The sequence below is a fragment of the Gallus gallus genome, chromosome 1 (genome assembly GCF_016699485.2).
Source record: "Gallus gallus isolate bGalGal1 chromosome 1, bGalGal1.mat.broiler.GRCg7b, whole genome shotgun sequence".
NCBI lineage: Eukaryota > Metazoa > Chordata > Aves > Galliformes > Phasianidae > Gallus > Gallus gallus.
The window spans coordinates 80,807,001-80,828,039 of record NC_052532.1 but is presented as its reverse complement, the minus strand read 5'-3'; the positions used below and the strand labels follow the sequence as shown (position 1 = coordinate 80,828,039).

General features: G+C 45.4%; 1 protein-coding gene and 1 non-coding gene across 2 annotated transcripts in view; both read right to left on the bottom strand.

Annotated features, from left to right (window-relative positions):
* Positions 1–5,613: 5,613 nt before the first annotated feature.
* The window catches only part of ARHGAP31 (Rho GTPase activating protein 31), a 53,415-nt gene continuing 37,989 nt past the window's right edge, over positions 5,614–21,039 (bottom strand). The window contains exons 4-12 of the mRNA NM_001389447.2: positions 19,471–19,553; positions 18,665–18,772; positions 16,948–17,093; positions 15,605–15,803; positions 13,761–13,885; positions 11,316–11,375; positions 9,900–10,523; positions 9,288–9,592; positions 5,614–8,403 (exon numbers count right to left, since the gene is read on the bottom strand). Of these exons, the coding sequence (NP_001376376.2) occupies positions 5,938–8,403; positions 9,288–9,592; positions 9,900–10,523; positions 11,316–11,375; positions 13,761–13,885; positions 15,605–15,803; positions 16,948–17,093; positions 18,665–18,772; positions 19,471–19,553 (4,116 nt within the window). The 3' untranslated portion in view covers positions 5,614–5,937. The remainder of the gene's footprint in view (positions 8,404–9,287; positions 9,593–9,899; positions 10,524–11,315; positions 11,376–13,760; positions 13,886–15,604; positions 15,804–16,947; positions 17,094–18,664; positions 18,773–19,470; positions 19,554–21,039) is intronic.
* MIR3539 (microRNA 3539) lies at positions 10,519–10,589 on the bottom strand. The gene has a single exon (NR_035354.1). It is a non-coding gene; the product is annotated as a microRNA 3539 (primary transcript).

Genomic DNA, 21,039 nt, shown 5'->3' with positions numbered 1-21,039 from the left:
CCTTTACAAACTGACAGAAATCATACGTAATGCATCAAAAGCTTCGTGGTAACTTTTCTTGTTCATCTTCCCTTGTTGACTCTGTAAGTGTTGGCATCCCATATTATTTCTGCCCCCCTATTCTCTGTGGCTCTACACTGCTGCAGACGGCAGAATTCTGCACAAGCTGTAATAACAGGAGGGCATGATTATGCATCACTGAAACATCAGCCTGAAATACTAAGTAAAAAGATGAATTATACTCTTGGAAATTTTAAAGCTTTTCAGGTAATGGTAATTCTGCAGAAGTCTCCAAGTCCTCACTTCATTTTCAGTGCTGCAGAACAGCTGCAGCCCTCAGAACCCCTGGCCAGCAAAATACATCATCAGGGCCTTAGCATTCACCCCCCAGTCAGACCAAGAAAAACACAGCTCAGTGCCCTGTCCACTTGTACAATAAGAGAAGGGTTCAAATACACAGAGGGTGGTGATGCACTGGAACAGGTTGCCCAAGGAGGCTGTGGATGCCCCATCCCTGGAGGCATTCAAGGCCAGGCTGGATGTGGCTCTGGGCAGCCTGGTCTGCTGGTTGGTGACCCTGCACACGGCAGGGGGTTGGAACTCGATGATGGCTGTGGTCCTTTTCAACCCAGGCCATTCTATGACTCTATGATTCTATGATTCAAATCCCATCTCAGAGGAAAGCAAACACATTGGCACTGCATTCATAAACCAAACCTAGGAGATACAAAATATTTCAAAACATCACTAGGGCACAGCTCTGTTTTTATAAAAACTCCAGTTTAATCTCATGGCTGAGACCTGGCAAAACATCTTTCTTTGTGGATGTTTCCTTTTTTCTCTTTTTTTTTTTTTTTTAAGCAATAAGGCACAAAGGCAGACAAGTCCACACAGAGAACAAAGCTTAACAAAAATACAATCCAACAGGGCTAGCAGGAGAAATAATCAAAAAACCAGAGCCAGCAGGATGGGGACAGTCCTTTTCACAGTGTCTGATTTCCAACTCTTCCCTTGACCTGGAAGCAAATAGTGTTTCAAAGGAGACCAGTACTTGCAAGAGCAATATCCAAGGTCTGGGCTACTGCATGGAGCCCACAGGAAGCATTTCCCTCCTACCATCCTTCCTTCCAAGCCTGTGGAAGTCCCACTCGATCTGCAGTTGAACCCGGTGACAAGCTTTCCATTCCTTTCTATACCACCAAGTTACCACCAAGTCTTTATATGATCAGGAGCAAGCATAAGCTAAACAGAATTGGGATCAGCTGCAGCTTCTCCCCCACCCCTGGAGATTTTTTTTTATTTTTTAGAGACGGAGAGAAGCAAAAGGTACAACTGCAAAACCTGGGCATGCCCAAAAGGGAATTTGTGCTCCGGTAGATTGGGTGTGTTTCCAAGGACTGGGGAGAAGCTTGTGGTTGAAAGCTGAGGCAGTCTTTGCACTCTGGTCTCCCTTGATTTCAACCCTCCTCTCCCATGATATGATTGCATTGAGGAAGGCAGATTCAGACCTTCTACCCACCACAGATTAGCCACAATTAATTAGCTTCTCTAAGGGCAGAAAGCCAGTTGGTCTCATGCTTTCAGTGCTAGAAAAGTTGCAAAACAAAACAGTTTCGTGCATCAGCCCAGGTTTCACAGATGTGTAGGATCCTGTTTAGACAATTCCTTCATTTTAATTACATTTCCTTTTTAATCTATTTATATATAATGTTCTTATATATATATATAAATTTAACACAATATTCACCACTACAGGCATTTCAGAATTCATAAAGAAAAAAGACTTTGATTGCACCTTTTGGACTCTGGGTGAGGGAAAATCTCGCAGGGCTTTATGAACGCCCTCTAATGCAGATCTAAATTCCTCTGAAGCTCTAAAGGTGAAAAAAGAAGTGCCTCGGTCTTTCATAAGTGATAGCATAGGATGGGCAGCCCCAGAGGAATATGATATGTAAGGTAAAATAGAGTACTCATTTCTGTTTACCCTCGCTCGAATAAGGTAGCTCCCACATGGACTAACACTATCCATGACCCTCTTTTCCATCAGGCAATTCCAAACTTTGCTCACCCAACTATTTCATGCCTAGCTACACTCCTGAACTTAACAGAAGCTGTGCAAAACCCCTGCCTACAGGGGAAGAATAAGGGAATTTTAGCCACTTCTCATCTCCCACTAGTAGAAGTCCACAATAACTTGCGATATCACACCATGATTCAAACCAGTCTATCTGTAGTCTTAGTGAAAGGTCTTCAAACTCTTCACAGGAAATTAAATGTTCCTGGGCCTCTGAAATAATCCTTGCAAATTTAGAGATGATGTGGCCATCCTCCTAGGAAGGTCCTTTCCACAATGCCAAGAACAAACGACTTAGCTCTCACACAAAACTTCAAATATGGGGCCAGGCCCATATCCCATTACGCAGTTCTATCCCTCTCAATGCTTCACAGAAAATCAAGCAAACAAAACCAAGGAACTATTAAAAAATAACAATGAAATCTTTCCTTAAAACCTTGTGTTTAAAGAGTCGTGATGGAGGACAGGAATTTGGTACCCACAACACACAACTGCAAAACCCTGAACTTCAGAAGAGCTTAGAGTCTCAGGTTCAATCTGATACTGCAGGGTTGCAGAGGACAACCTAGTGGCTCTAATGTGAAGATGACATCAGCTCTGACTCTGGGGATCATCTCAGGAGTGGCTCAGTAAAGTGGGCTCTCCGGAAGATCCAACCACAGTTGGTATTACTCGTTGGTCTGTCCAACTACCAAGCCCCGGTTCTTGAAGCTGACTGCAGATGTGGTATCAACACGGACCCACTCTCAAGTGTGGGAAACTCTGCAGAAGTTGAGTCTACAGCTGTAGATGGTGACACCTCTGCAACAAAACAAGTGCTCCCAGCTCCGTAGGGTCTGCAAGGGCTTTATCTCAGCTCATGATACAAGCCCGCTTATGACCATAAAGCTATCATGATGTGCCTGAATTACACCCCCTTGGCTAGGATCTTGGAAGTCTGATATCAGCTGAAGGCTGGAGTTGAAATTGTTAACTGAGTAAACTGTAAATAGCTACACAATGAAAATATCATTACAGAATCTGTGCTTAATTAAAACCCAAGACCTGAATCTGAGCTCAAATTCTGAAACACCTTTTAAAAGTACAGTCTGGATACAGATTTCATTTGAGGCTGACCTTTAATATTACATATAATTTTCCAGTAATTTTCTGTTGCAGAAACTTCCCCAATTATGCCAGAAGTACTATTACTTACTGGAACACCGTTAAGAGCGTACTATATACAAATTGCCAGACCTCACTTCTTGTTCATAGATCAGCTTATATGAGATCAAGAAGGAAAAGAAAGAATGGTTTAAGGTGCCAAGGTTTCATCACATTTTCTTTTTCTTTTGACACATTATTTTATGAGTTTGGCTGGCTCCATTCCAGATGCCTTGGCAGTCAAAACTTCTAGGAACTGAGAGAATATAAATCCCTGCCCAAAGTAAACCATTTTGTTGACGCCAAAAAATCTGGGCACCATTTCCGTTACTTTTACTTTCTGGAAAACCTTACCACAATACATCGTATCACACCTTCCCAAGTCATTCACCTTTAACCGGCCACGGTGGTTAAAAGTTTTCCCATAAGGCAACAGGAAAGGCACTTGGGTGCATGTAAAAATGCAGCACGGAGCAGTACTATGAGGAACATGGAGGATTGGCAGCCCCTGGTTTTAATGGCAGGCAGCACAGGCATTTTATGGTCTGGGAGGAAGGCAATATGATCGTTACGAAGCTGCATATGCTGGACCTGCCATCCATGGCTTGCCCAGGTAAAGCATAGGCAGGCATCTGTGAGACAACATGGACCCAAAGAGCTCTAGGTTCTTTTCTGAATTAATATTCTTCCTCAAGAAAACTGACAGCACAGACTTAGTTCTCTCCTCTGTTTCTTTTTCTATTGCATAATATGTAAGTGAGGAGTGCAATGGGGAGGAGCAAATACAGCAACTTGTGACAGGGAAAAACCCTCTTGTTTTTTCACACTCCCTTTGTATCTGGCAAGATAAAGTCCTGCTGAAGATGTATTCCTTGCATCTGTATGCCAAAGCTTCTCAAAAGCACCCTGGCCTCTCTCTCCTTTAGCAATCAAAGTGTGCAGACAAAGCACAATACAGACTTTGGGCCCTTCAGCCACAATGACACTAATTAAGTGACACATTCAGGACAGACCAAGATCTCATGGGCTGAGTTTGCTAAGAATTTTCGAATGCCAGTATTTTAGGGAAAGAAGCCCTAAATATACATCCACTGGGAAAATCTGACTGATACTCATTGTGGTGCCTAATAGTATTTACTACCAGATGCTCAGATACCGTTCAGACTATAGCCCATAATACACAATGGAGGACCTACAGACTCAGATATCTCCATGAATGATGGTCCCTGTAAGTACCATTACAAGGACAATCTCAGTGCTGGCAGCAATACCTGTGCTCCCATCTCCTCCATAGCCACTAGTGGCATTTAAATTGCAGAGACAGTACAGGCTGTACCTGGCTTTGCAATTGCCCATTATCACGTACCAGGCAACAGACGAGCCTGCAGTTAACTTAGAGTTAGAGGCTTTATAAAGGAAGCTTTAATTCTATTCCCATGGCAGCTATTGCTTATATGAACATGTATTTGCCTGTAATGATAACAGGCCCTTCAGGAGAGAGCTTAATTCACTTCAAATCCACCTCTCAGAATATCGTTCGTGATCTGTTCTGCAGTCCCACAAATCATCCTCTTTACCATACCCTCAATCAATTTGAAAGCACTGAGGAGCAGGGAGGTGAAAACCAGCCGTGCTCTCAAAGAAACAGTGTAAAATGGTAAGGACAAGGAGTCTCAAGGAGGAGGAAGCACCTGGGGACATGCCACACAGTGGCAATGAAAGATCAAGGGTCAATGATTATGTTAATCAGGACACAAGAGGGCAATAGCCCAAGGACATGCAGTTCAGAAGATCCTCTTGCTTTCCTCTGCTGTGTGGTGCGTAGCTGGATATATTTGCTGAGCTGTCCTCTGGCTTTAGGCAATGACAAAAATAGTTGATACTGGCCTTCATTACGGCCGTATTTTCACTTCCATTGATACCAGTCTGAGAAGTCTCTATCGCTGGATACTCACTCCTCAGCCCATCAAAAGAAGGTGTGGCTGAGTACGACAAATCTCATAACCATGACTTGGAAAATTCAAAGAACAACTAGGCGTTTCCTGTTCAGCTTTTGTTCTACACCTTGCACATGCTAGAAAGAGCACGTTTATGATGCAACAGAAGCATTGAAGGCAGCGCCTTTGGGTTGCATGTTTGCTACTGGAACATCCTGGGTGTCTTACACCTTTCGTGTCTTGCTCATGCCAGCTTCACCTTCCGCTTCAGCTATTCTGTTTCCTACAATATTGACTTACACTATCCAAAGAATACAGCAGAGATAGATAGACATGGCTATTCAGTGGCTGTGAGGAAAAAAAACAGAAAGGGATTCCAAACATTTCAACTTAGCTCCTCACCTTATCTGCATCCGGAGATGCAGTGCTTTAGAACAGTGTCCCTCCCCAGCCCCATTTTGTAGTAATTTCAATATTTATTTTTCCTTTGTATTCTGTAGAAAGGATAAGGCTTCCACAGAGCTTGTTAGACAACAAGAATATTCCTTGGGAATTGCTTACAAAAAAAAAAGCAGACGGTGAGGGACTAGAAAGGAATAAGAAAGGGAAGGAAAAGCAAGACAAAAAGACTGACCCTCCATAGCAAGATACTTTGCAGGAAATGGTAAAGATCGGGTTCTTCTTGCACAACGTAGTAATAACAACAGCAAAATGGAAACAGTTGGTCTTGGTGTAGACACTCCCATCCCATCCACCATGGAAAAGGAGCAAGAGAAGCAGTTACTATTCAATCTGCCGCCCACTTCGTCCATCCAGAATCACAGAGCGCCTCTGTGGCTGGTAAAAACAGCTGGTAGAAGTTTCCAGTCTCTGGCCATTCTTGGGGATGGTCATTTTGTTCCGCAGCATCACTCCCTCAGGTGTTGTCCGCGAAGTTTCAGACAGATCACCACAAATGGGACTTGAAGAGGAGGTCTGAGTAGGGCTTCTTATGGGTGATAACAACACCCTGGAGTCTGCTGAAGAGGAGGGGTGGTCCATAATGGGGAAAGGGGGACTGAAGAGAATCAGACTCTGGGGCCTCCCAGGCCTAGATCTATAGGAAGGTTTGGAGAACCCTGATGGCCTCTCCATCTTTGAAGACTGGGGGTTATCTCCACCTGTCTCCCCCTCGGAAGTACGCTTTCGGCGCAGAACAGGGGCATCCAGGCTAGGGTTATGGCTGGACTGAGATGACTCCAGTGGAGAGCCAAGGCTGCTGTGCCAGGGGCACGTTGAGTCCTTTTGAGCTGGGTCACTGTTTTCTTTCTCCGCTTTGGTTTTCTTCTCTGTCAATGGGCTCTTGGGGGGCTCCAGGTGGCCCCACGCCACTCGTTGAGTCTGCCTGCCAGCCTGCTTGGCTTCTGCTTCTTTCTTCTCCACTTGTGGAGCGGAATTTTGAGCCTGCAGGGGCTGGGGTATCTGGGTATACTGAATCTTGGGTGGTATCACAGGCACAGCTCTCGCCTGGCACATCTTAATCATGAAGGAGGTTCTGACTGCTGACACACTGACAGGGGCAGAGTTACGACGGCCAGTGGTGGCGTGAGCCACTGCCAGATAATCTAAATCTAGATCTACATGGGCACTGAAAGGAGAGCGCCAGGAAACACCTTTACCCCCAGCAGGGCAGGTAGTTGACAGAGATGGGACTGAATCACTACTTTTCACTTCCTTCTGCCCATACAGGAAGTTCCCAGTAGCAGAAGGCATGGCCAAGCTCTCAAATGTTAAGAAATCTGAAGCTGGAAGAAGTGAATCCAAGTTGAGGGATGACGGCCTAGTTTTCACTTTACGAGGTGTTTCTTCATCTTTATTACTCTGAAGTGACTCAGTGGCAGAGCACACTTTGGTAACAGTGTCTTCTGCCAGGGCAATGTCCCGAGACCTGGATGACTCCTCCTTTGTGGTCTTTGCCTGTAAAGAACTGTCTGGGGCATTTTGGTATGGTAAAGACGGCTCAAGCTTCGACCTCCAAGTGTTTTCTTTGCTTACATCCACTTTTTTTCCCTCTGGCCCTGGAAGAGGGATTCTGGAGGGTTCTTCTTGCTTAGCTGGTGTTTCCTCCTTGCCGATGGGATACCTCAGCTCATCAGTTTTCAGAGGTTCTTCTGGAAGACACGTACTATTCTCATCTTGCTTAGCTTTGCCCAGACTAGTTGGAGAGATGGACTTTTTGGGTGGTTCGTGAGCCAGTGGCAAAATGTCACTGCAAGGTTGCTGCTGTTCAGGGGCATCTATGAAAGAGAATGGGATAGTCCACAAACTCATCACTGTATCTTTACTATCCAGAGAGAGGCTGCGACTGAATCGTGGTCTAATGGAAAGGCCTGCCTCTGATCTCTGATCTTGTGGCTGAAACTCCGGTATTGTCTTCTCCTGAATGTCCTTAAAGGTTGGGGAATGGAGTGGGCTTGTGACCCATTGGTGATCCTCCCACGGCTCCACAAGCTCTAAGCTCTGCACATTATCCGCCCAGTTATCCTCATCATCCTGGTCACCAGCATCATGAGTTCTGCTGACAGCATTGCCCTCCTTCAGCTCCTGGATTCCAGCTCCATTCAGTGCCTTGGAGGAGAATGTGTCCCTTCTATCAGCAGCCACTATCTCAGGCATGCCACTCTGAGTCTGGACTCTGGTATGATCATCACTTTCCTTCTGCATCTGGCAAGTGCTATCCTTTCCTTTCTCCAATTCTGAATGTGCTCCTTTGGAAAGAGAAAATTCATCTCCTGGAGGAAGCTCATTAACTTCTGGTTGACTACGAAAATTCCATTCCAGGGGAGGAGTGACACATTCACTCATACTGTTTTCTACCACTGGGTGGTGGTTCTTTGGAGCAGCTATGCTAGTCAGGGGAGTTCCCAGTTTGGGTAGGGCTGAAGCACAGCTCTGCTGTGCAGCCACATCAGACTGGCAGTTTTGGTGGCTGTCTGGTCGTTCTGTGCTGGTGCCATCAAATAAAGGCACCTGAGTTGTGGTCTGTGGGGTTCTGCCTGCAGATTTCTGCTCAGACAGGGTTGTACATTGCTCTGGACCAGAGGAAAAATTGTTTGTTTGTACTGAAGAAGAGGATTCAGAAGCTGGAGCTGTCTTGGGGACAGCTGCTGGAAAGAGCAGGAGTTCTTCTTCAGGTTCGATTATTTTCAATTCATGCTGTATCTCGGGCCACAGTGGGTCTAGAAGGGCATTTGCAGGATCCTCCTCAGTCTGAAAAACAGAAGAAATGCCATGACCTGGCAGTTCACAACTTACTGCAAATACCCCTCAATTTTCCTCAAACAGTCTCTTAGAAAAGACAGGCTCCTGGACAATCATGTTCATGGTAATAGAAACAAACACACACACATACAATAATCAACCCAGTGAAGGAAATAAATACATTTATAAACAAGTAAATTTATGGAGAAGATCTGAGATGCAGCCATAATGAGGCCTGGGAAGGTGGACTGGAAAAGTGAGGTGAATGAGGAACTGGAATATCTCAGCCTATTTCTCAGCTCTTTGTATTCAGTGCTCACTTTTAGCCTTGCCAGAGGTTCTGCATTCCCAAATCACACTGGAATGTATAATCTGTTAAAGAATATATGCCAAGAGATCTCTAAATAGATGTCCTGTGATGAGTACTACTGTAAGAAACCTGGTGAAAAAGGTCTGGTAGAAATACAGAGGAAGTGGGGGGGAGAAAGTGTGCCCAGAAAATGAAATAAAAAAAGAAATTTTCAAGCTGTACAGGACAGTAAAATAGAACAGCAAAAAATAGAATAAGAGTTCAGAGACCTTGGGTCAAAAGTATCAGACACCTGGACAGTCTCACATCTGGAGAGTCTCACAGCTGACAGATTGTACTGACTGCAGTCATAGTTACAGGAAGAGAAAACAAAGAGCGGACAGTAGGTAGTTGCACAAAGATAAATCACCAAGTGCTTAAATGGACAGAAGTGAAATCAGTGCAAGGTCAATTCTTGACTCTGCTTAACCTCGATCACAGACCAAGTTTTCACGGCTACTGGCACACAGTGAAACTATGAACAGCTTCCCAGTCACCACCATGACGTTGTTCCCCAACTTTTTTCTTATGACTTCTTCCTTACCGCATCCTTTACGCATGACCCTTCCTCTGGCTTAGCCTTCTGGATCTCCTGCTGGCTGCAACTGCCTTCTGGGGAGATGGTCTTCATCTCGAGCCTCTCTTGCTCTGTCTTAACTGCAGGGGCTGGCCCCATATGAACCTCTGAGGCTGGTGCTTGTTCCACAGTAAGACTGTGCTCTGAGGATTGCCGGAGGCTGCTTGTGCTGCTGCTCTGCCCATGTAACGTCTCCTGATTCTCTGCTGCTGGCTGTGCAGTTTCTAAAGCCTCAGATTTTCTGGTGACTACCAGTTCCTCAGGGAGAGAACCTGGATCAGAAACACAAATGAACTTTGTTACTACTTGTGGCCAAAAGCATGCATCTGGCTGCGCTCCCTGAAACAAAGTGGTGCTCTTGTGACCCAAGAAGAACAGAGCTGAAGAGATCCCTCCAGGCAGAACAGGATGGTGCTGTGAGAACACCCACCTCCCCAGCCCCAGTACTTCAGCAGGGGCCAAGTCAATCTGTGACAGCCAGTGCCTGCCCTGGCACAGCTTAGTTTCTTCCCTGCTGTGACAGCAGATTGAATGCCACCACAGCCAAGCTTTAGCTCCACTACCCCAACACACTTTTACCTCTGGATGCTGCCGTTGGCGGGGGAGGCCCAGATGGCTTCTCCTTCTCTGGGGTCTGCTCCATCTTCATGTGGCCTCCACCTTCCGGTGTAGAGGGGCTGGGGCTCTCTGGCACCAGGGAAGACAGCTCCTCAAGGCTGGAGAGGGAAGGCTTGTCCCGGGTGGGTATGCGGCATGGGGTGCTGTTGGTGCTGATAACTGCAGACACCCGGAGGGGGACAGAGACGGCAAAGGGCTCTGAGATGTTCAGCGCTTTCCTCTGGTGCCGAGGGGAGGCCTCCAAGGGAAAGAGACTGCTGGGAAAGCCTGATTTGGCGGCTGTTTCGGAGGTGTAGAACATGAGGCCACCTTTGGGGGACGTCTGCTCGTTTTCAGCATCTTCTGCTGCCCGGAAGACTTTCAGCTGCTCAGGGGGGCACTTCGCCTGCGATGTCCGGCAGGGAGCTTTTACCCCACTCAGCTCTGAGTTTCCTTTGGCTGCCATGGCAGATCCTTCCCGCTCCCACTCGTTCTCCTTGCTGAGGTCATATGAGCTGCCTGTGCCTCCTGTCCGAATTTTCATCACTGGGACAAAAAACCCTCCAGTAGTCACTGTCCGTTTGAATCGGCTCTTGTCATCCTCCCCTAGAGGAGGACATGAGGCAGTCAGTGGGAAACAAATAACTAGCATCAGTCTTCCTCTGCAAGGAGCCCCCCATCATCCCTCCGAGAATGTGTTCTGCCCTACATGTGGTGCTCAGGGACGTGATTTAGGGGAGGGTTGTTAGAGGTAGGGTAGTATGGTTGGGTTGCGGTCGGACTTGACGATCTTTAAGGTCTTTTCCAACCTGAGCTATTCTATGATTCTATGATTCATGAACATCCACATTTCCCCAGAGGGATGAGAGGGATGAAGGATCAGGGGCACCAAACAACTTCCAGGCTCCAGCCCTGTGGCCTCCTTCACACTGAGCAGGCAGGACTGAATAGGATGTCCTCCTCTGGAAATCTTTTAGGATTTTTATTAGAGGCACCTTTCAATAAAATGCAGCCAACTCTACAGCTAGCATGCATTGCCCACAGAGATCATAGCTCAAGGCTCCATTGGTTTGTTACAAGCATTTTTAATTTCTTTATATTTATTTTTCCTTATAAATGGGAACAAAATCAAGGCAATCTCACTTCTAATAAAGACATAACTGGGTATAGTGTTGCTTTCTGCAACATCTACAGCAATAACTGTCAGGTGCATGCACACTTGAGGGTTAAAAATGTATGCACAGAAGGGTGAGGACACATGTCAGCAGCACGTGCACATAAAGATACACAGCACAGTGAAATAAGGAAAGACACAGACCACATGCAGGCGTGGAGAGAGAGCTGAGAGTGCAGAGGTGCAGCCCTTCAGCCTTACAGCATAGGCTGTTGATGTCTCACCTTCCACAGGCAGGGAACAAAGTGAGTCCATGCTCTTCGCGGGACGAATAGTTGCTTTTTCTGTGGAAAATGAGGTTTAGAAACAGGCTTCAGATCCCGTGGCTTTGCAGGCTTCAGCCCATAAAGAACAAAGGCTGCATATAGACGGGCATGCCAGACGGACATCAAAGTTATTTTCCATTTCCAAGCATTCCCCCTCTGTATGTACACCATGCGGTTTACTACCCGCAACACTTGTCCACACAGCTGGGGATTTGCTAGTGCTAACAACAGCCTTGCACCTGCCAGGCATGTGGAGAGCTATACTTAACCCAGCCAGTCAACACCATCTCCACTGCGTAGCAGTTTGATGTCCCCAAAGCCATCACGCACCATTGCCCTCCCCAGTCACACCACGCTATTGCTTGTGGGGACTTTTTAACTAAACTGGCATAAATGCCTTCCCACCTCTCATTCCTCATAGTAAATGTTCAGTTATTTTCATGTTCCACCCTCAGATTCTTGCTGGCACGAGCATACCCAGCCTCCAGAAGGCACTGAAGGAAATTCATGAGAGTGTTTAGGAACTTATTCCCTGGTCATCCTCACTGGACTTGCTTGTCCAGAAATGATCTGCCATTTGTCACCAAACACTCTACACATCTATTCCAGAGAGGTTTCAGAGACATGTGGTTGTTACTGCTCCGAAAGGGGAGATGGAAGGGAAAGTAGCTGGCAAGAACAGCAAGTTTCTGGCAACCTGTAAAGGATCTGTGGAGCTCTGGAAAACGTCTGGGAGCAAACTTTGCTATTTACAATGGTGCACGAAGTAGGTAAGGGAGAAAGTGAGAGGGCTTATTGGACTTCATTTGTTTATTTAATTGAGGCTTCTGGGACTGACTTTCACATGAGCAGAGGAGAAACTCCAGCTACCTTTCCCATTTGTATGGAATCCTGGCTACCTTTCTCATTCATATGGCATGATGTCTTGAGCATTGGCGCTACATTCCCAGAGGAACAGAATTCAAACAGCAGAGCTCACACTTTATGTGACTTGTGCATAGACACAAAGTGTGGGAAAGCATGTGCTGAGTTTCGACAGCAAGTTCATGTGTTTCCCCCACATTATGCTGTAAGCAGAGAGTGCATGAAAATACAACATGGCAGCACTAAAGTGTTGCTTTATTTCACCATTGCTGTGCCTAAATCTCTACGTGCTTCAATGTTTTTGTGCAACTGCTGGTGAAAATAAACAGCCTCCTGTCATTCAGTGTTGTGCTGGAAACAAGGCTCAGCCCCCCAGAATCACTGGGCTCCAAACATTCCTGGGCATCCTTGAGCTAGCACTATTTTGGGACAGAGTATTCCTTATCAAAGTGAGAAAGTGATCCCATGATCAAAATAGGATGGAGAGCTATTTTGAGGTCTGCAGTGGGCACCCTATGTGAGGCCATCTGTACATGCAAAACACGGGAAAGGCAGGGATCCAAAATAGACTGGATCCAGAATTTGGCTTCACACTTGTATTTGATCTAAAGACTGCCTCTCTTATATATGGTGGTAGGTAACGTTGCCAACATTAATTATTGTAAGTCTCGCAGTGTTAGGTAGCGTTCCTCTAAACACCAGTTCCTGGAGTCATGAGATCAGTAAAAAATCACACCTTCATCTTCCTTATAATAAGTAAATTCCCAATTTTGAGGATAGTGAAAACAAATAACCAACACGAAAACTAGGAGATAGGTGCCCAAAGCACTTCTTCATAAAATTAGGTAAAAATAGGCTATGATTTCTTTTAAAAATAATAATTATTTTAAAGTTATGTTCATGGTTTTTAGAACTTGAGTCATCTTTTCAGAATGCTTAGAATTTACACTCCCAGGTAATTTTCTAGGAAGCACAGCACTTAAGATATTGAAGCTCGGGAGGGGTTAGAACTTGGGATTACAGCCAGGAGGAAAGACATCTCCCTTGTCAAAGCTGCAAAAGTAATCCATTCACTCAAAGTGCTGAGATACAGGAGGCATAGAAACTCCTTGCTTTTCACGAAGGCACTGAACACAGTTGGTTATTTAGTGCCTTTTGGTGGAAGGACAGTTTGGAAGGACAACTACTCACCAGTGCTGTGTAAGGAATGTAAGGGTTTGGCTCGGTTGGAGTGGTCTAATCCAACCAAATATACCGCATAGCACTTCCTAGCCCCTAGGCTTGACAGCTGGGCAATGGGAGCCTGTTTATCACATACCAAGATGGAATATTTGCTGTAGCTGCCAGGCATATCATCCTTAAGGGTGCTTCTTGCCATCACGTGAAAATAAGATGTCCATGAAATAAGGAAAAAAAAAATGACACCATTAGACTGAAGACTAATGGCGTTAGTGTCATGTGGGTATAGGTTTCCCCTTGCTATCAGTGCCAAGAGAGAAGCTGTGGAGAGAAAGAGTGAACTGAAAACTGTGTTCTTACCAGATAACTTCTGTGCCCTTACAAAGACACTCCCATTTCGACTCAGTTTAGACTTTGATTCTGAGCCAGAACGGCCCAAGTTAAATATCGACTTCCATTTCTTGGACTTGGTAGATAATTTTCTCCTGGAAAAAGAAAAAAAAAAATGGGCTCAGGAAATTACCTAACCTCAGAGACTTTTATCTTTTTAGCATCCCATAAAAGCCTATGAGCTCTCTCTACTCAATGCTGCTCCTCTTTTCCTCTCACCTCTTTTAATTCTAGTGCATGCAAAGCATAGATAGCTACATAAAGAATTCTCCCTTTTCTGCGTGTGATTTCTCTGTATTGGTGGTTTAATTGTGTCATGGATGGAACCAGAGCTCAAAGAGGTGGCTCTGGCATCATTCTACAGCAACTGTGATTGACTGAGTGATGAACTGCGCCTGTCTCCAGAAATGGAGAGGTTTCTGAGGCTAAAAGTGCCTTGCAACACAGTAAAGAAAAACTGTCTTTTAGACAGGTTTTAATGACAGAATGCAAGATAAATCCCAGTGAGAACTGATGGAACATGCACTATTCTGTGGTGCACAGAGCCATCCTTTAAAGTCCTTGTGAGTTATAGCTTTTATGGATTTGCAAAAATAAAAGGATCCCATAATACAAATGGCTATTAATGCTTGTCAGGCCAATCTGAATTTAATCATAAGTGTTGATCATATGCTGGTATAATGTAATAACTGAAATGAGAAAGCTTAAGGGAATTAAATCAATTTCTTGTAAATGTCAGATGAAGTGGAATGCCAGTTCCCTGTGTCTCCTTGGAAATCCCAGATTTAAAATGAAAGAACCTGCTGCTCCCAAAGCCAGTTTTCTGCTGTGAATATTGTTTACTTTAGCTTATAGTTCTTTCACAAACCTATTCTGATTCCTCCTTCAATCTTCAAGAGCAAGAACCATTTTACCTCTCTGACTTGCTCCCCAAAATGGGTTTTCTACCTCCACAGTTCTGCTTTTCTTTCAGAACAACACTCAGAAGAGCACAAATCAGTCCTACAAAGACAATTAACACCTTAGTGATAGGACTGTTCTCTTCAAGTGAGAAAAGAAAACACACTGTAAAGGGGCAATATACCCTTTTGTCTTAAATTGGTTATTCTCTTGCCAGTATTCTGTTAGATGGCTCATTTTTTCCTTTAATATATCAAGTGTGAAGAAATATTTTTGCTACATTGCTTTATGGGTCAGTAGATTAATGAGTCTCCTGCTGCAGGGGCTATAATCTCTCAGAACCAGGCAGCTGAGTAGCCATATATCAACTGATAGATAGACCAATAGATAAATAATTAGGCTGGGCACCCGTGCCAACAACTGCAGCAACGTCAGCTGGAATGGCACTCAGTATTGATGCCACTGTGTAAATATCTCCTAGGGCTAGAAGAGGAATTTTTCCTTGTTGCTTGGCCATGAGTGCAGTGGAATGCAGAGAAGAATGAAGCTACGCAGGTCAGTGCCACCTGGCGTGCTGTGAACCAGCCACCAGCAGGTGGAACTCGTAGCAGAGCAGCGTCCTGACTTGCTACACGTCCAGCCCACTTTTAGCCAAGCCTTGTGCTCACACGAGGATGCAAAGACAATTAATTCCTCCTGCAGGAGGCTCTGCCCTCGTGGAGGGAGGTGGACTAGAGGAGCTATGAACCCAGCAGGTGAAATGCTTTCAACTCTGCCACTTGAGAAGGGTATGCAATTTTCTCTCCATTCATGTGTGCAGGTGTGGGGCTGTCACTCTAAGAGAAGTTCCATTCCTAATCACGCTTGGGAACCTGCTCTTTTCGTTCACACTTTACACCCCTCTTAGCACTTACTTGCTGTCGGGGAGGTCAACAACTGTGTGGAAGAAGGACCCTGTCACAGGGACAATCTCAGGCAAGCTGTTCTCTCTCCTCTCCTTCCGGGCAGGATGGGAGGCTGACAGACTCCGAGCCTGTGCTTCTTCCAGGCTCACCAGCTTCATCGGCAGGGAGGTGGAGGGGTGAGTCAGATTTTTCACAACTGGTGCGTTCTCTGTAAAGAAAGAAAGTACATTCCAGCTGCGGGGTGAGAAGAGATGAGATCAAGAGCTTCGTGTCTTTATTTCCCTGGGACGGCTCCTCTGGAGAGGGGAAAGGAGAGGCACGTGCGGAGAGAGAGGCTTTTGTCAGATAAGCCTTCCATCTCCCCGGCAACCTTATTCATCCGAGTGCATTACCAGCAGGGGCTATGCTTGCCAGTCAAAGGCTGTGTTACACAGGCTTCCTGCACCTGCTGTAGATATTTCGGTGAGAAAGAGGTGTCCCTGAGAAGCACCGGGTTACACGTGTTCCCCTCTCTCCTCCCTCCCCAGATTTTGGAGCAGCTGAGTCTCCAGTCCATGCCTGGTGACTAGTTCTTCCTCACTTCCACATCCTTCTCCCTGTCTTGTTCTAGGAAAGGGGGCTGTTCTAAAACCCAGCACTACTATACCTTCCCAACGCATTTCATGGCTACGGGGAGAACCTGCAGTACAACCAGAAGCCTTAGAATTCGCTGATCAGTGTTTTGCTGTACTGCTGGCCACTGTAAGGACACAGTCCCCCATTCCCTGCCTTCTGCACTATTGAAAGTGTGGCTGTTGGTCTTAGGGAGAAAGCCTGGGCCCAGATTAAGGAGCTGGTCAGTCTTGTGCCAAGGGAGGTTCAGGCTGGATGTTAGGAAATACTACTTCTCTGAATGGGTGGTCAGGCACTGGAATGGGCTGCCTAGAGAGGTGGTGGAGTCACCGACCCTGGAGGTGTTCAAGGCACGTTTGGACATTGTGTTGAGGGACGTGGTTTAATGAGAACTATTGGTGATGGGTGGATGGTTGGACTGGGTGATCCTGTGGGTCTTTTCCAACCTTACCAATTCTATTATTTCCTTTGTAGAAAACATTAAGCCATGTGGGATCATGCAAAATATGAGCCATGGGGCAATCAGAGAGCACACTGAAAGAAGCTGGTGTCTAAAAATGGTATGCTGGAGATAGGGGTGAGGAGGACTAGGTTAGTGAGGAACTGGGATCAAGGTTTGTTCAGGAGAGTGTATGAGCATAGTAAGCCTTGATGATTTTGAAATACTAGTGTACAGTAGATAAAGTTAGAGCTGGAAAACAGGGCAAGTGATATGCAGAATGGTGCAAGGAGGTGGTTACCAATGCTCTCAGCAGAGCTGGCTTTCCTATTGTTGCTGAAGATCTGATCCACGTGGTTCAGAATGAACTCAATCACCAACTGCTGGACTCGCACTTCCAGGAAAGCTGCATCCCCATTGCAGCCAACAGCCTCTATCTCCTTTGACCTGCACAGAGAAAGAAGTACACTAGTAGCCAGAATTACAACATGTGGCCTCTAGGAAGGAGAGACTGGCTTTCTGCCTGCAAGACTTGGAACAAGGATGTTTTGCTTGCTCTTGCTGCATCTTTCCTTTCCTTTCCTCACCAGGCCCTTCCCTCCTCTCTGCCTTTTCACTCTTTTCAAAATCCTTTTCCATTTTTCCCCTCACTTCTTTTATTTTCTTTCCTCCCCATGCTATTGTCCCTTTTTGCCTTTCAGTAGAAGATAAAATTCATTTTCAAACTGCTCTCTTTCCCCCAACTTTGGTCCTCCTTTAGCACTTTCAAAGATGAGTCTGAAAGACAACACAGGAGCCTTCAAGCACTACTTCCAGACCCCTATGCAATGCTTCAGTCATCTCTCCAAGGAAGATTTGAGTGAAATCTCTCAGACACTGCCCCCTGCACTCTCACACTCTCATTCTTGCTCTCAGCAAAGAGTCATTCCTTATCTTGACATGCCAAAGTGTTGCTGAAGAAATAATCACTGGGCAGTGGATCCTTTGTAAAGTTAATGACTGGTGTGTTAGATAATAGCCTGGGGCATTGCCAGTAGGATAACCATGTAAGGAGACCGCAGTTGCATTGCTTGCCCCTTTCTCTATCCTCCTTGAGACTTGCACTGAAAATAGATTGCAGGAGGAAACAGACTTCAAGTTTTTGACAAGGACAGATGCTGGAATGAAAACATCTCAGTTGTGATGTTCCCACTTTTTGATGCTCAGTAGAGTCAACATCTGATTCCTTTTCAGAAGCTGCTCTGTCTTTTTTGTGATTTGCCTGTAACTCTCTCGCCAACGTCCCTTCTGCCTGCCCTGCAGCAGTCCTGGACTCACCCTGCATAGCTCCATCCTCTGAACACATGGGTATGAGATGAATGGAGAGGGCAGCTTCACCAAGATACAAAATACTTCAATATAAATTTTTCAAGTAATGCATTTTCTTGTTCTGCTCAGCTCTCAGCATATCTGCCAAACATCTGCCTGCATCTTATCTGGGCCTCTTTCCAGCACAGTGCCAGGCAAAGCAAACAAAATCTATCTGGTGGTCTCGCAATACACTGCTAGCTGCCATTTGTGTCAACCAACCTTATTTCACTTCTACTCAAGCAGTGCTGGACGCAGGACTGTGATATTGTTGCCCTGTCTTCCAAGCACTGATGTCTCACACCACACCACTGCAGAAGTACTGGCACCATCGGAAATGTCATTTCCGTTCCACAGTGATGAGCTAACTCCTTGTTTTTAAATCAGTGTACTCAACTTACAAATAACAGCTTTATTTTGGAAGAAAAAAAGAAAAGGAAAAAAAAAAAAAAAGCAAAACCACAACTTTCCTTGGATGCTGGCAGTAAAACCTCAGATTATTCAACCTGGAAGAACTCTTTCTCTTTTTAAAAGCTACTTGTTTTGCTCTGATGTTCCCTTTAGTTGTTCTGTTTTTTCCTGCTTTTTCATTTCTCTCAGTGGATGGGTTTCCAGGCACACATGCTGCTGCTGCTTAACATAGTGCTCTGGCTGAGAGGATTCTACCATACCTGAGGAGATTGGGAGCCCACACCAGGGCCAGGTTTCTAGTGTGCATGTTGGTCATGCTGCTGAAGGAGGCCAGGTGAGTCAGGTGCTTGATCAGGTATTCCAGTGTTCTACAGGGGTTTCACACAAATAGAGAAAAAAGTGTCAGATCTTTCAGCGTGCACATGGTAATGTCACCTCTAAGCTGTTAGTACAGTACAGCCTACTATGTCTTCTGCCTTCAACTCAGATGACCAATACTTGTCTACTGGGACAGCAGGCCTCAGACTCAGCCATGACCTCAGGGCTGTCCCTTCCTCAAGGAGGGCAGTGTTTGCAGTGACCCGAAAGGCCTCATAGGACAGGATTTACAGAACCAGGGTTTGCATGGGGTGGTGTGAATGCCTGAACAGCCTTGCGCTGAGGTGGCCGAGGATTAAACATGAACTAAACGCTCCTCGGTATAATGAGTGCAAGGAAAATGGCATCTGGATGGCAGAAAGGGAAGGATCCTAAAAAGGCTGATGGCTTAGCTCAAGTACCTACAGCAGATTATCTGCTTCTCACCACACCCAGGACACTGTCCAAGAGTGCCATGGTGTTTGTACCCAAGAAAGAGGAGGATAGACTGAGACAGGGAGAGTCTATTTAATAACAACTTCTTTGATGGCATTTAAATGCCAGATTAATTGTTGTCAGATTTGGAAACAGTGAGCCAGCTTTGGGGAATTAACTTCTGGAAATTAACTCTGTTGCTGTTTCAATCAGTATTCCCTAATGCCGAGGGCCACCATCTTGTTCCTCAGAGCCTTGGTGGATATGTTCCCACCTGTAATGTGATGGTGGTAGCTCCTGGATGACATTTTGTATCCGTGCCAACTGCTCATCCTCGGGGAAGCGTGATACTGCTTCCTGTGGAGATAAAAGGAAATAGTCCACCCTGTCACTGTGCTCAGGGGAAAATAAAGAGGGGTAAGGAGTGTCACATGAGATAGTCTGTCTCTGAGGGAATGCTCTCTTGTTACCTTGCAGAGCTATCGGTAGGAGACGCTGCTTTGTGTTCCCAGCAGAGCAGAAATCTGCTGTGCTATTATTTCATGTCTTGGTACGCCTTCCCCACACCTTGGGACAGGATGGTCAATGTTTTGAGGAGGGTTGGGGCTTGAAAACTGAGAGCTTCAATTAGGAATTATGTTTGTTATCCCTTTTTCTTTCTTTTTTTTTTTTTTTTTAATTTGTGTATTGATGGGTGAAATAGAAATGAAGAGAGAAGTGGAAATAATGAAAAACGAAAAACAGTGAATCCCCCTTGCCCAAAACTGTGTTGAAAAATAACAGGTCTTTCAGGTCCTGTGCTATGAAAACAGCTTGGATGTGCATGTTCTATATTCATAAAAATAAGCAATTTTTCATCTGACATTTAAAGATAGCTAGAAGGAGTATGTGTGAGTTTGCATCTTTTATGATGAGAGAAGTAAAATCACAGTCCAGGTAGGTTAATGTATTCTTATACTCAAGGTTAGATTAGATTAGTTAGAATGAAGGTCATACAACTTGGTCTTGATCAAGTGTCTGTGGAGCAAGAGCCTGAAGAGACATGATAATTTTTGTCTGCATTCCTAGGAGTATACTGCATTGGTATCCATCTGTTCAGCCACGACTTTTCAATTTTTGTGCTTGGGGAGGGCAAATCACCAGCAACTTCAAACAATGTATGACTGTCCAGGAAGCCCTTGCCTACTCTGCTGCCACTGGGGTTTGGATTGAGTTCACAGAAAGATGTAGGGAGCTATGCTGCCAGCAGAAGTCTTGCCTTAACATCATGAACCTGAAATTATTAGGCACAACTGCAGAAGTATCTTCTTATCCTTGCCACAACAACATCCATGCTAACCATGCTGCTATCCATATTCAGGCCACCGTCTGTTTCCCTGCAGACCACCTCTTATGTGCAACCAAGTCAAATCTTGCTAGTTTCAAGGTAAGAGATGAACAGGAATGTGTTTCACTTCCTAAGACTTGGAATTCAGATCTATGCCCTATAGCTTCAGTTTTCTCACTGGTGTCACGGCAAAGAAAAATGCATGTACTCACAAGCTTGGTATACATGAGATGTGGATGCACTTCTTTTACCTAAATTAAAGATAGTTTAACTTCTTGCACTAGAATTTACCCCTTTCTACAACAGAGGGCCAAATACTTATCCTGGTCACAAGCCCACACTCACACAAATTGCCAAACATCAACATCTCTAGGAGGCCGGGAATCAAGCCTTTCAGTGTCACAGATGGGCTGTGTCACCATGCTGCCATCACTAGTACAACTCCTCCATGACCTGCCATGTCCCCACAGGCAGCTGCACACGTACATGGCATGAATCGGATCTCTGCCTAGGAGA